General features: G+C 44.7%; 1 protein-coding gene across 2 annotated transcripts in view; it reads left to right on the top strand.

Moving 5' to 3' along the window:
• Positions 1 to 590: 590 nt before the first annotated feature.
• LOC106602651 (tau-tubulin kinase 2) overlaps positions 591 to 13,426 on the top strand; it is a 32,227-nt gene continuing 19,391 nt past the window's right edge. For both annotated transcript variants that reach the window (XM_045717933.2, XM_045717930.2), the window contains exons 1-5: positions 591 to 957; positions 5,781 to 5,966; positions 9,043 to 9,190; positions 11,024 to 11,238; positions 13,296 to 13,400. In XM_045717933.2, coding sequence (XP_045573889.1) covers positions 5,895 to 5,966; positions 9,043 to 9,190; positions 11,024 to 11,238; positions 13,296 to 13,400 — 540 coding nt within the window. In that variant the 5' untranslated portion in view covers positions 591 to 957; positions 5,781 to 5,894. The remainder of the gene's footprint in view (positions 958 to 5,780; positions 5,967 to 9,042; positions 9,191 to 11,023; positions 11,239 to 13,295; positions 13,401 to 13,426) is intronic.

Genomic DNA, 13,426 nt, shown 5'->3' with positions numbered 1-13,426 from the left:
AAAATACATACACAACCAGATAGGTGTAAGCAACATGTGAGAAAACCTAGCATATGCCCGTTCCTAATACCTATTTATAGATAAGCAATGTTCAAGTGGCAAGAATTAGAGGTTGAGATGTAATTGTTTGGGATTGGCTCCAAATCGAAATGAGCAGTGTTTAACATCCTCTTCATGCTCTTTTCAAGTATTTTATTCTTACAAATCTAATGCTTAGCTTTTATTATGGTTATTCATATCAAAGCACACATGATATTGTGCGGAGGCATGTTATCATCACACAACAGTATGCTTATGCAACAACTTCTACAACGCTGTCATATCTGGATCTTCATTGATGAAAAAAAGCCTGATGTAAAATGAAAGAAAGAAAATAGAATATAATACAATTGAATATAATAGAGGTTGGTGAAATTATAATACGAGGCTACACTTGCAAGAGCGTGTAATAGTAACTAAAGGCTGGGCACCTCCTATCGGGCAAATAAAAACGCAATGTACAAATGTATTATTAGGGAATATTGGGCGCGGCCACGCTCATGATTCATAATACACGTGCACTAGCGCTTTAAAGCCCACGCTCGTTCACATAGCGAGCTGTTGCGAGGGGGATAGGATCGTGAACGCGCGGGCAGGCAGGCAGATCATCAGAAAAGAGTAGATAACACGTCACGAATCTGTAGCGATCGAGAGAGAGAGAGAGAGAGAGAGAGAGAGAGAGAGAGATGCTGAGGTGACAGTGAGAGAGGAGAAAGGGGACGATTAGATAAAACTCATTATCCCTGCTGCTAAATTCACATGTGTGCGTGTGAACTTCAGCTGCAGAATCAACACCACATGGATAACGCACCCACTATGGAATTCCACTCGATGTCTCAACATTCCATCAAGACAAACGTAAAGGATTTTTTGTAACCACACCCGGCTTCTTTCGGATCAAGGATTGGAGCGGCTAAGGTATGGACACCGCTGCTATGCAATCGGATGACACTGACAGCTAGCTAACATTAGCTGATGTCAACATACAGGGATAGAGTAGGCCACATTAGCTACATTTTAAAAGGACTGATGCAATATAGCATCGCTGCCAAGGTCGTTCCATAGCTAGATGCAGTACGATTCCATTCTAGAACGCAACGCTTTCCCCATAGCTAAATCAATGCAAAGAGGCACTCTAGCATAGCCCGTGTGTACACTGTGCGCGCATTCGTAAATCCACTAGGCTAGCTAATTACGCAGCTTCGCTATGCAACAACAGGCGCGGAGGTGGCACATTGCAACCACCAATTAGCCAGTTACATAGTTATTGCATTGTAACAGCTGCCTGTAAGTCATGCGCATTTCTATTGTTTATTGACCACATGCCATTCATGCCATGGTTATGTTAAGCTGACGTGTGTGTGTGTGTTTGTGTATGAGAGAACGAGAGAGAGAGGGGAGGGGGAGAGGAGATGCACAGCAAGCTACAATCCACATGGAAATACATTTTTCATATCAGCTTTGTCACTCAAGTAGTACAGTACTGAATTCATAGCTTGACATGGTGTGGAAAGATGTTAGCCATTACATGATTATTATGCCACCTGATTCAAGATCCAGAACAAGTTAGTTGAGAAGAATATCTTATCAACAGTACAGGCAAACATTACAATACAGAGGCTTACAAACAATCAATACCTGCTTTATTCAGTCATTGATCAATACAGTAGGCTACATGCACTGTAGTAAGGTTCTGATATTGAGAGAGACAACATCATTCACTACTATCATGCCCACTCACTCTGTACTGTAGCATCATTCTTTGGGTGGAGATGGAACGGGCCTGGCCGGGGATGGAGCAGGGCCGACCCATCCCATCCCCACGCTGGCAAAGCTCCAGGGCTTTAAACAGAGAGATGACTGAACAGCCAGGCCCATGGCAGCGGCAGCAGCTAGGGAATCAGACACTCACTCCTTTCATCTCCAGAGGAGGGCGTCGCAAATGGCACCCTATTCCCTACGTAGTCCACTGCTTTTGACCAAAACCCGGGCGCTATATAAGGAATAGGTTGGAAGGTGTCTCTGGTCCACTGGCCCAGGCTGAGGCTGCTGTAACACCCTCTAATGTATTAGATTAAAGCAAACATGGGAGATGTTTCCCCTAGTTTAATGAGCCCTATTTATCGTGTTGACTTGGCGTGTGTGTTTGGGGCGGAGAATGTATGTGTGTGTGGGGGGGGGGGTCTGTGTGGGTGTATGACTGCTCAGAGTCATAACAATGGAAGTAGGCCTATCCAACAGATATCCATCTCTCATTTCATCATTACTGCTCTATTACTGTGGCATGTAGACTTCCAGTTCTCCGGAGAGCAGTGCAGCGGGCAGCACTTTTAAATAGTTCAATCGCCATGGAGTCAGGCAGCATGATTCACGGCGAGACTGAGATGGGTGTCAAAGATTTATGGTGACCGGTCTAATACCAAATCTGTGCAACCAATGTGTTATTCTGATTCATGATTTGCATTGAGAAGTGTCAGAACAGCAGTGTTGTGTTGATCAGTGAGTCACACAAATATGTCCCAAATGGCAGCCTATACCCTATAGGCTACAGTGCACTACTTTTGCAAAAGGGGTGCGCTTAAAAGGGAGTAGGGTGTCTATTTTGGATTCATTCCACAACCATGTGGACCAGCCACCTGCTGGCTGAGTGGGATGGTTCTGGACTGGCTCTGAGGCAGCAGGCTGCTTTCTGGCCCCTGTATTCATAAACCATCTCAAGAAGGAGTGCTGATCTAGGATCAGGTTTTCCCTATCCAAATACTGTAATCTTATTCATTATGATCTGAAAGTCAAAACTGATCCTAGATCAGCACTCTGAGATGCTTTATAAATACAGATATTTTTTTTGTATAGTGCTTTATGAATACTTTGAGATGATTCGGTAAAATGAAAAGCGCTTTACAAATGTAATAAATGATTATTGGCCCAGATGGAGAGATTGAAGAGGGGATGCTACTTTCTAACAGAAATGTATCGAACTCCATGGAGGGAGGAGATTTGGAATAAAGCCTCTGTGACCTTGAAATTGACGCTACTGCAGAGTGTGTAATATTGGTGGCTTCTCACACAGAGACAGGGGAAGTTGGGGTTCCCTGACTGTGTGTAACTTTCCTGCCTCAGGATTTTAGCGGAAGATGGATGTTTCTCATTTTGACCTTCAGACAGAGTTCATTTTAGGCCCTCTGTGTGTTTTCATGTTGGGCTGCTGCTGCTGCTTCTGCACTGTTTAGGCCTATATTCAGACAGGAATCCAGCCCATCTCTTAACATCACTCTTTTCCCAGACACACTTATCTTTTCTCTACTATTACTACACCACACTAAATGCATGCTACTCTGCTAGTCTTATCTGGAACTTGAACTATCTTTGTCCTTAAAAAAAATCTCCTGACATCCATGGAGTGGTGCTTTGACTTCATGACTGCAGTCTGAAGGAGAGGAGATGGAGGGAGAGAGCGAGAGGGGAGAGCGAGAGAGAGAGAGAGGAGAGAGAGAGGAGAGAGAGAGAGAGAGAGAGAGAGAGAGAGAGAGAGAGAGAGAGAGAGAGAGAGAGAGAGAGAGAGAGAGAGAGAGAGAGAGAGAGAGAGAGAGAGAGAGAGAGAGAGGAGAGAGAGAGAGAGGAGAGAGAGAGAGGAGAGAGAGAGAGAGAGAGAGAGAGAGAGAGAGGAGAGAGAGAGAGGAGAGAGAGAGGAGAGAGAGAGAGAGTGGAGCAGAAAGAGCGATGCTGCTGAGCTAAGGCCACTGACTCCAACAACCTGTCAACAACAGTGTGTCAGATGCCACGGTCTTGATTTCACTGTGATGTAACGGCGTCTGTTCCTGTGCTGTACTTGACGTTTCCCACCCCTGCCCCTTTGCATCTTGGGATTGCTCCTGTGCTGGGGAGACACTGACACTGATGTCATGTCCTGTAACCAAAGAATGCTCTGCGCCCTTGTTGCATAATGCTGGAGTAGCCTACTTGTTCCACACACAGAATGCTGAAGAAAAGTTCTCATCACTGTGGTAGAGACCAGAAGTTAGAGCAGCCTTAAGGGCAGTAAATAGCAGGAGGCAGCAAAATAGTGTCCAGTTTATTAACAATGAAAGGTTGTTCCAGGTGTATGACGAAATCCAATGAATTATCTACAAAGGTATCTGCAAAATGAACAGACTGCAAATACAGGTTTCGAATATAAATGGGAAACCTAAGCCTCAATCAGGCCTACTCCTCCAAACAAACTATAGCAGGTTGGGGTATACCAGGCTGTGGACAGTCTCCCCACACCGATGAGTACTGGAGCTAGAGCTTAACTGAAGCTCACAGGTGAAACGGGTACCTTTATACCTATGGCCCCTCCCTCTGGTCCATACCGTTAATCATGGAGCTCTTTACATAAATATGGAATTACATCATGTAACAGCATCTTCATTATACCCACATTTACATATTTAGGCTCTTAGACATTCCCGGCTTATCCTCAAAGCAGGAATACATTCAATTGAATGAATATAGATGCTTTTCGTAGCAATAGTTCTGCAGGCCAACAGGCGGCAAAACGTATAGTGCAGCCGCTCACCCGTGTGCGCTCGCATTACGCACAGACATGGCGGACAATAAGACAGAGCGCCGAGACGCGAACTTCAAACACTTGACAGTATGGAAATAAACACACGTCTTTTTCGTCAGTGCAGCGAGTGTTCATGTATCTCTGAACATCGCATGCACTTGGAAGTTTGAAAGAGTGTCAACTACCGCATTTAAATATGAACCTGAAATGCTTCACAATGCAGCTTCACCAAACGTTTCCTCGACACATAATTAGCCTTGCGCACTGTAAATACTCATGATATTGGCAAAAGAGGAAAAGAACGACAGTATATACATTCAGGATACATTAATTACTAGATATATGGGGAAACAATTTATAAGGCGAGTTAAATAATGCGCCTACGTGACGAGAGCTACCGAGTCAGCTTCGTCACACTCGCATTTAAGAGTTTCTTAATAAAGTATCATTTGTAAAAAACCTCCTAGTGACAATACCATTGAAGTCAAATGATGTTGCTGTTTAGGCATTGAACCTCAGCGTTTGTTTTATGACAGAAAAGCGGCAGAGTCATGGAAGCATTCAAATGACTCCCATCTTTTACACATCTGTGACTGGTCAAGTCAATACTGAAGTAGGCCTGACTTGTTATTACACACATGGCTCGTCACTTGGTTATGTTATGGATATGTTGTAAGACAGGTTAAAGATGTGTTATATGCAGGCTATCGATATGTTGTAGAGTGAAGCTAGAGGTGCTGCTGTCAGCATGTGTTTGGCTCTGCTTGGAGTGTGGACCTGCGTGGTGGTGCTGTGGGCTTGAGAGAGAGTTTGCATGAGACAACTGGGAGCAGCAGTTGTGGCAGCTGCACTTAGGCCATGCAGCACAAACTAGGCTTAGCAGGCTACTCCTCAACCCGGGAAGTCAACTTTCAATATCCAGGTTTCAGTCATAAGACCCATAGGCCCCACCTCAGCTGTCATCAGCTATCATCTACACAGGCTAGTTGACATTCCTCCTGCATACAGCACTTTACATCAACAACATATGTATACGCAATTTATGACATGTGCTGATGTACCAAGGGCTTTTATAAATCAATTTGAGGAAGCCTCAATCAAAGCTATGTCTAAAAGGGTTGCAGCGTTACAGTACGTTGACTGTGGTGGTGGTCTTCTGTGTGTTCTGCCTCTCTCCTGGCCTGTTGTCCAGGTTTCCACAGGGTCCTGATGCCCGGCACAATCTAATAAAGCTGGTCGTAGGTAGCAAGAGTCGCAGCAGGGGAGGAAGCATAAAGAAAGCAGCAGTGAGTCCACCACCGGCGGAATGAGTGCTACAGCAACAGAGCAAGCTGACATCCTAACTGTGCTTGTCCTGGTCAAGGAACGATGGAAAGTGGTAAGTGTGCGCGTAAGCTTATGTCTGTGTGTCTCACCGTTAAGTTATGTCATGTTTTCACCCCCTCTGCAAGCACCAATTCATCACAACAAGGCTATCTTTGTCCTCCAAACGTTGCTTAAATTCTCCCCTATGTCCCTATCTTCTCCATCTCACCTACTGTCCTGGACAGTTTGGGGTCAACTCCCTTTGTGTGCAGTGCACATGCAGCTTTCTGTCATGAAGTGGAGTGGAACTTAATATAGCAGCAGAGTAGCTATTTGTAGGCACTCAGTGTGCTTTTCTCAGCACTAGGCCTTGGCCCTATCCCCCTGTCCTCTCCGCTCCACCAGGGTGTGGTGTGTGTGTGTGTGTGTGTGCGCCTGAGCGTGTGTGCGCCTGAGCGACGGTGTGGGTGCTTGCACGTGTGTGCTTGCGGGAGTGTGTGTGTGTGTGTGTGTGTGTGTGTGTTGTGTGTGTGTGTGTGTGTGTGTGTGTGTGTGTGTGTGTGTGTGTGTGTGTGTGTGTGTGTGTGTGTGTGTACTAGAGGTTGACCGATTAATCGGAATGACCGATTAATTAGGGCCGATTTCAAGTTTTCATAACAATCGGTAATCGGTATTTTTGGCCACCGATTTGCCAATGTTTTTAAATTTTTAAATTTTATTTTTTTATACACCTTTATTTAACTAGGCAAGTCAGATTAAGAACACATTCTTATTTACAATGACGGCCTAGAAACGGGGGTTAACTGCCTTGTTCAGGGGGGATTCGTTTTTGCAACCTTCGGTTACCAGTCCAACGCTCTAACCACCTGCCTTACATTGCACTCCACAAGGATTAACAGGCTGACTACCTGTAACGCGAGGGCAGCAAGAAGCAAAGGTAAGTTGCTAGCTAGCATTAGACTTATAAAAAACGATCAATCTTAACATAATCACTAGTTAACTACACATGGTTGATGATATTACTAGTTTATCTAACGTGTCCTGCGTTGCATATGATCAATGCGGTGCCTGTTAATTTCTCATTGAATCACAGCCTACTTCGACAAACGGGTGTTGATTTAACAAGCACATTTGCGAAAAAAGTACTGTCGTTGCACCAATGTACCTAACCATAAACATCAATGCCTAACAGGAATATTTAGACTTAGCCACCCGTTAGATAAAATACGGAACGGTTCCGTATGTCACTGAAAGAAAAAAAACTTTTGTTTTCGAGATGATAGTTTCCGGATTCGACCATATTAATGACCTAAGGCTCGTATTTCTGTGTGTTTATTATATTATAATTAAGTCTATGATTTGATAGAGCAGTCTGACTGAGCGGTGGTAGACAGCAGCAGGCTCGTAAGCATTCATTCAAACAGCACTTCGCTGTGCTTCAAGCATTGCGCTGTTTATGATTTCAACCTGGGTGGGTATAATTTGTGGAACGTTCCAACAGGAATCTATTCCAAAAACTTTGTAAATAACAAGGTTTCCAAAAAACAACGCATACAAAGTTGTACAGCGGCAGAATAAGATACCGGGTAGGGAGTGGTCTATGTCATTGCGTTTTTCACTCATCACGTTTATTCCGAAAAAGGTCTCTCCTCACATGTCTGTTTGCCTATGGACAAACATTAAGAATAAGCTACGTGGTGAGTTGATGCCTATTCGGCAGCTAGTTAGCTAGGTTTGTATGCGTTGCTACTTTGTATGCGTTGTTGGTTGGCAACCTTTTACTTTACGTTTTTTGGAACCGATTCCTGTTGGAACGTTCCACAAATTATACCCACCCCTTCAAGCCTATCAACTCCCAAGATTAGGCTGGTGTAACCAATGTGAAATGGCTAGCTAGTTAGCCGGGTGCGTGCTAATAGCGTTTCAAACGTCACTCGCTCTGAGACTTGGAGTAGTTGTTTCCCTTCCTCTGCATGGGTAACGCTGCTTCGAGGGTGGCTGTTGTCGATGTGTTCCTGGTTCAAGCCCAGGTAGGAGCGAGGAGAGGGACGGAAGCTATACTGTTACACTGGCAATACTAAAGTGCCTATAAGAACATCCAATAGTCAAAGGTATATGAAATACAAATCGTATAGAGAGAAATAGTCCTATAATTCCTATAATAACTACAACCTAAAACTTCTTACCTGGGAATATTGAAGACTCATGTTAAAAGGAACCACCAGCTTTCATATGTTCCCATGTTCTGAGCAAGGCACTTAAACATTCGTTTTCTTACATGGCACATATTGCACTTTTACTTTCTTCTCCAACACTTTGTTTTGCATTATTTAAACCAAATTGAACGTTTCATTATTTATTTGAGGCTAAATTGATTTTATTGATGTATTATATTAAGTTAAAATATGTGTTCATTCAGTATTGTTGTAATTGTCATTATTACCCCCCCCAAAAAATAATCGGCAGATTAATCGGCACTGGCTTTTTTTGGCCCTCCAATAATCGGTATCGGTATCGGCGTTGAAAAATCATAATCGGTCGACCTCTAGTGTGTACTTGCACGAGTGTGTGTGTGTGCCCGTGTCTCCCGGCCATCACAGAGCCAACAGGGACAGGGTGCCATGTGAGGTTAGTGTAGCTAGGACTGGGCCTGGGAGGTTAGTGTAGCTGGGACTGGGCCTGGGAGGTTAGTGTAGCTGGGACTGGGCCTGGGAGGTTAGTGTAGCTGGGACTGGGCCTGGGAGGTTAGTGTAGCTGGGACTGGGCCTGGGAGGTTAGTGTAGCTTGGACTGGGCCTGGGAGGTTAGTGTAGCTGGGACTGGGCCTCGGAGGAATACTAGGCAGTAACAAAGTACAGCGCCATGGCTCCACTTCCTGTGTATAGTACTGACTGAGGAACTGATGTTACGTAACTGCTAATCCATTTGAGATGAGCTGCTTCTGTCACACACAATTGTGTGTGTGTAGGGGGTGGGGAAATGTGTGTGTGGATACTGATAAGAGAGGGAGAAACATGTAAATATGTCTGTGGTAATGGGAAGGGGGAAGTTTGGAAGAGGAAGGGTGATGGGAAGATTTGAAAAATAAAATAATGAAGCCTATGTTTTCCACATCATGACATGATGTTTTGCCTTGGGATGTGTGTGTAGGCAAAGAAGATTGGTGGTGGTGGCTTCGGGGAGATCTACGAGGCGTTGGACCTGCTGACCAGGGTCAGTGTTGCTCTGAAGGTGGAGTCAGCACTGCAGCCCAAACAGGTCCTCAAGATGGAGGTGGCCGTCCTCAAGAAACTCCAGGGTAAGACAGCAATTACCTGCACTTAACCTGCCCTCTGGCTTCTGCCCCCTGTCCACCCTACACTAAACTCAACCACAACCCCCTGCCCTAAACTCAACCACAACCCCCTGCCCTAAACTCAACCACAACCCCCTGCCCTAAACTCAACCACAAGCCATCTGCCCTAAACTCAACCACAAGCCATCTGCCCTAAACTCAACCACAACCCCCTGCCCAAAACTCAACCACAACCCCCCTGCCATAAACTCAACCACAACCCCCTGCCCTAAACTCAACCACAAGCCCCCTGTCCTAACCTCAACCACAAGCCCCCTGTCCTAACCTCAACCACATACTCCCTGCCCAAAACTCAACCACCTCGGCACTAAACTCAACCTCCCCTAACCTGACCAGTAGTAATTTCAAAGTAGACATTCAATCTAATGTAATCTCAATAAATTGAATATATATTTTCTTAAAGGTACATGCTCTATTTTATAAGGCAAGGTGATACTGACACTGAAGGGTAATATGTGGAGATGGAGAGAGAGAAAACAAGGAAGTGTTGGCAGCGGGGATACAGGACACAGAGTGTGAAAGGGCATCACTACTGGTGTGTATAGGGGGCTCCGGAGTGGGGCAGCGGTCTAAGGCACTGCATCTCAGTGCTTGAGGCGTCACTACAGACACCCTGGTTCGAATCCAGGCTGTCTCACAACGGCCGTGATTGGGAGTCCCACAGGGCGGCGCACAAATGACCCAGCGTCGTCCGGGTTTGGCCGGTGTAGGCCGTCATTGTCAATAAGAATTTGTTCTTAACTGACTTGCCTAGTTAAATAAGGTTATAAATATAAATGACCCTAGCCTGGCTTCAAATCAAACTCCTGATAAAATCCTCCTTCATAGCAGCGGTTCAACAGACCAATTAGGAGAGGAGTTCCTTTGGGGGGCTTTTTGTTTTATTTTTCTTTCTTCCTTTCTCTCTCTTCTCCCTTGGCCTTCTTCCCCTCTGTCTGTCTTTCTGTTTCTCTCTCTCTCTGCTCTCTTTTTTTATTTTCTTGTTTTCCCTCTCTTCCTTCTCCCTGCCCTTTTCCCCGCTCTGTCAGTTTTTTTTCTCTCGTTCCCGAAAATCAATGGTCTGAGAAAGATCATGTTTGCTTTCTAATGGTTGTGTGTCTAGTGTGTGTGTGTGTGAGTGTGTGTGTGTGTGTGTGTGTGTGTGTGTGTAATGGTCGTGTGCTAGGGGATTATGGTTCTATAGCGTCCTGAGGGAAAGAGGATGTAACTTGAAACGTGCTCGAATCTTCTCGTTCTCCCATCCCCCAACATGTCTCCTCCAGCCTCTTTTTCTCAACACACATTGACTGAAAGGCTTAAAGGAAGCCTTTGTAGATGATTTTATGGGAGAACAAACATGTATGGTAGGCCTTCTCACACTTCTCGAGCGTTCGTACACCGTCAAATATAATGATGCCAGTGAATGGGAGGAGGAAAAGGACGAGAGAGAGAGAGGGAAGATGTAGTCGAGAATGTAGTGAAAGATTGAGTGTACGGGAGAGTAAGAGTGGGGTCTCTCCCTGTGCTGAAGGGTGTGGCCGGAGTCGAGTTGTTCAGCAGACTCCCCTGAGACGTGCACGCACACACACACACACACCATAAATCAGCATGGGCCACGGGCAAGCTGTCAGAGGCGAGTTGTGGGCTGGATGGGGGGTGGGGAGCACATTGGATGGCCAGTAGAAATATACACGTGCTGTATCAGATTGAGATTAGATAATGGTTAGATTAGATTATGCTTGATCATTTTATCAAATCTCTTCTATTCAATTTGAATTGTATTCTATTTTCCCCCAGGTAAAGACCACGTGTGTCGCTTTGTTGGGTGCGGCCGCAATGATCGCTTCAACTACGTGGTGATGGAGCTTCAGGGTCGTAACCTGGCCGACCTGCGGAGGAGTATGACGCGGGGCACGTTTACAATCAGCACCACCCTGAGACTGGGACGACAGATACTAGAAGCTATAGAGAGCATCCACTCTGTTGGCTTCTTGCACCGAGACATCAAACCGGTGAGACGGGGTCAGAGGTGTGTGTGAGGGGGTAGGGCTGATGCGGTGACCGTTGAGTCACGGTAATCTCCTCTTATGCGCTCAGGACATGTGTTGGTAGTACCCAACTCGCTAACGATCATCAGGTCACTAATGGTCTGGTACTCAGGTCTCTGTTGTCCCTCTAACCACTCTGACATCAATGCAAATACAATGGAAAATCACAAACACTTATCATCAAAACAGTAGGTGCTTTTAAAACTCATCTCACTGTGATTGATCACTTTGAAGAATGAAGTTCAACAACAGGTGGAAACTGAGTGGAAAACATGGTCGTTGTGGATGATGTATTAAAGCCCAACACAAGGAAATGGACACAGCTTTCCAAGGTGATGATTCATTCAGAACACTCATATGCATACTGTATATATGATCCCATAAAAAACTAAAAAGTAAAACATTTAAATAATGATTGTGCTGTTATACAATACATAGCCTACCGCATATTACACATGGCATAAAAACATACAAAAATATACTGATTTAAGATTTCTTTGGTACGTCATTTATAGGACCTGTTTCAAATTATAACTTTTATCCTCAACATAGCCACTTCATATGCGCACTCTTGCTCCGGGAATGGGGAAAACATCCTTTCTATTTTATTCAGCTAAGTTCAATTATATTCTTGTTACTATAAAATCATATAATATTGTCACATGTGCTCCCTCTCAGGCCTCTAGGTCACCAGGCTCCTCGTTAGGGCGCACACCTGTCACCAGCGTAATGCGCATAATGACACTCACCTGGACTCCATCACCTCCTTGATTACCTGCCCTTTATATGTCACTCCCTTTGGTTTCTTCCCCAGTCGTCATTGTTCCTGTTTCATGTCGGTGGACTGTTCGTGTTTCTTGTTTAGTTTATTAATTAAATGTATTCACTCCCTGAACTTGCTCCCCGACTCTCAGCATACATCGGTACAAATATAAAATAATGGCACGGGACTTATAAGCATATCTAGTCTGCTAAATGAACAAGCCTACAGCCTAAGGCATGGAGCACAGCCAGATAACATACAGTATCTAGTCTGCTAAATGAACAAGCCTACAGCCTAAGGCATGGAGCACAGCCAGATAACATACAGTATCTAGTCTGCTAAATGAACAAGCCTACAGCCTATGGCATGGAGCACAGCCAGATAACATACAGTATCTAGTCTGCTAAATGAACAAGCCTACAGCCTATGGCATGGAGCACAGCCAGATAACATACAGTATCTAGTCTACTAAATGAACAAGCCTACAGCCTAAGGCATGGAGCACAGCCAGATAACATACAGTATCTAGTCTACTAAATGAACAAGCCTACAGCCTATGGCATGGAGCACAGCCAGATAACATACAGTATCTAGTCTACTAAATGAACAAGCCTACAGCCTAAGGCATGGAGCACAGCCAGATAACATACAGTATCTAGTCTGCTAAATGAACAAGCCTACAGCCTATGGCATGGAGCACAGCCAGATAACATACAGTATCTAGTCTACTAAATGAACAAGCCTACAGCCTAAGGCATGGAGCACAGCCAGATAACATACAGTAGGTCAACTCGTATTCTGTTCTTCTGAAATACATTTTCTTCATATCATAATGTTTCTTTAGACCTGCCTAAAATATTTATTGTGATCGTGTATTTTCAATTGATTTAATATGCTTTTTTAAATGTAGATTTTCCAAAGGGCTGCATCAGTGGCTTATATGCGGCTTGTATGTGTGGAGGCCTGGAGATGCTAAACGTGTTTATGTTAATTAATGGTCAATTACCGTAAGACCAGAAGACTTTTGCATGACAATAACCGGCTGCCAAAATTTCATGACCGCCACAGCCCTATGAGCGGGTATGACTTTTTGGAAAGAAGGAATGTATTTCTGTGATAGTGAAGAGAATCAGACTGATAGTTGATATTTAAATCTTTTCTCTCTCTCTCTCTCTCTCTCTCTCTCTCTCTCTCTCTCTCTCTCTCTCTCTCTTTATCTTTATCTCACTACCTTCTTCTATCCCCATCTCTCTCCTAGTCCAACTTTGCCATGGGCCGTTTTCCCAGTACCTGTAGGACCTGCTACATGCTGGACTTTGGTCTAGCTCGCCAGTTTACTAACTCCTGCCAAGAGGTCCGACCGGTAAGTGTCTGTGGTGTTGAGTGTGG

Source organism: Salmo salar, chromosome 01, assembly GCF_965601325.2.
Source record: "Salmo salar chromosome 01, fSalSal1, whole genome shotgun sequence".
Taxonomy (NCBI): domain Eukaryota; kingdom Metazoa; phylum Chordata; class Actinopteri; order Salmoniformes; family Salmonidae; genus Salmo; species Salmo salar.
The sequence above is the reverse complement of the archived record's forward strand: the minus strand, read 5'-3'. Positions and strand labels throughout refer to the sequence as shown.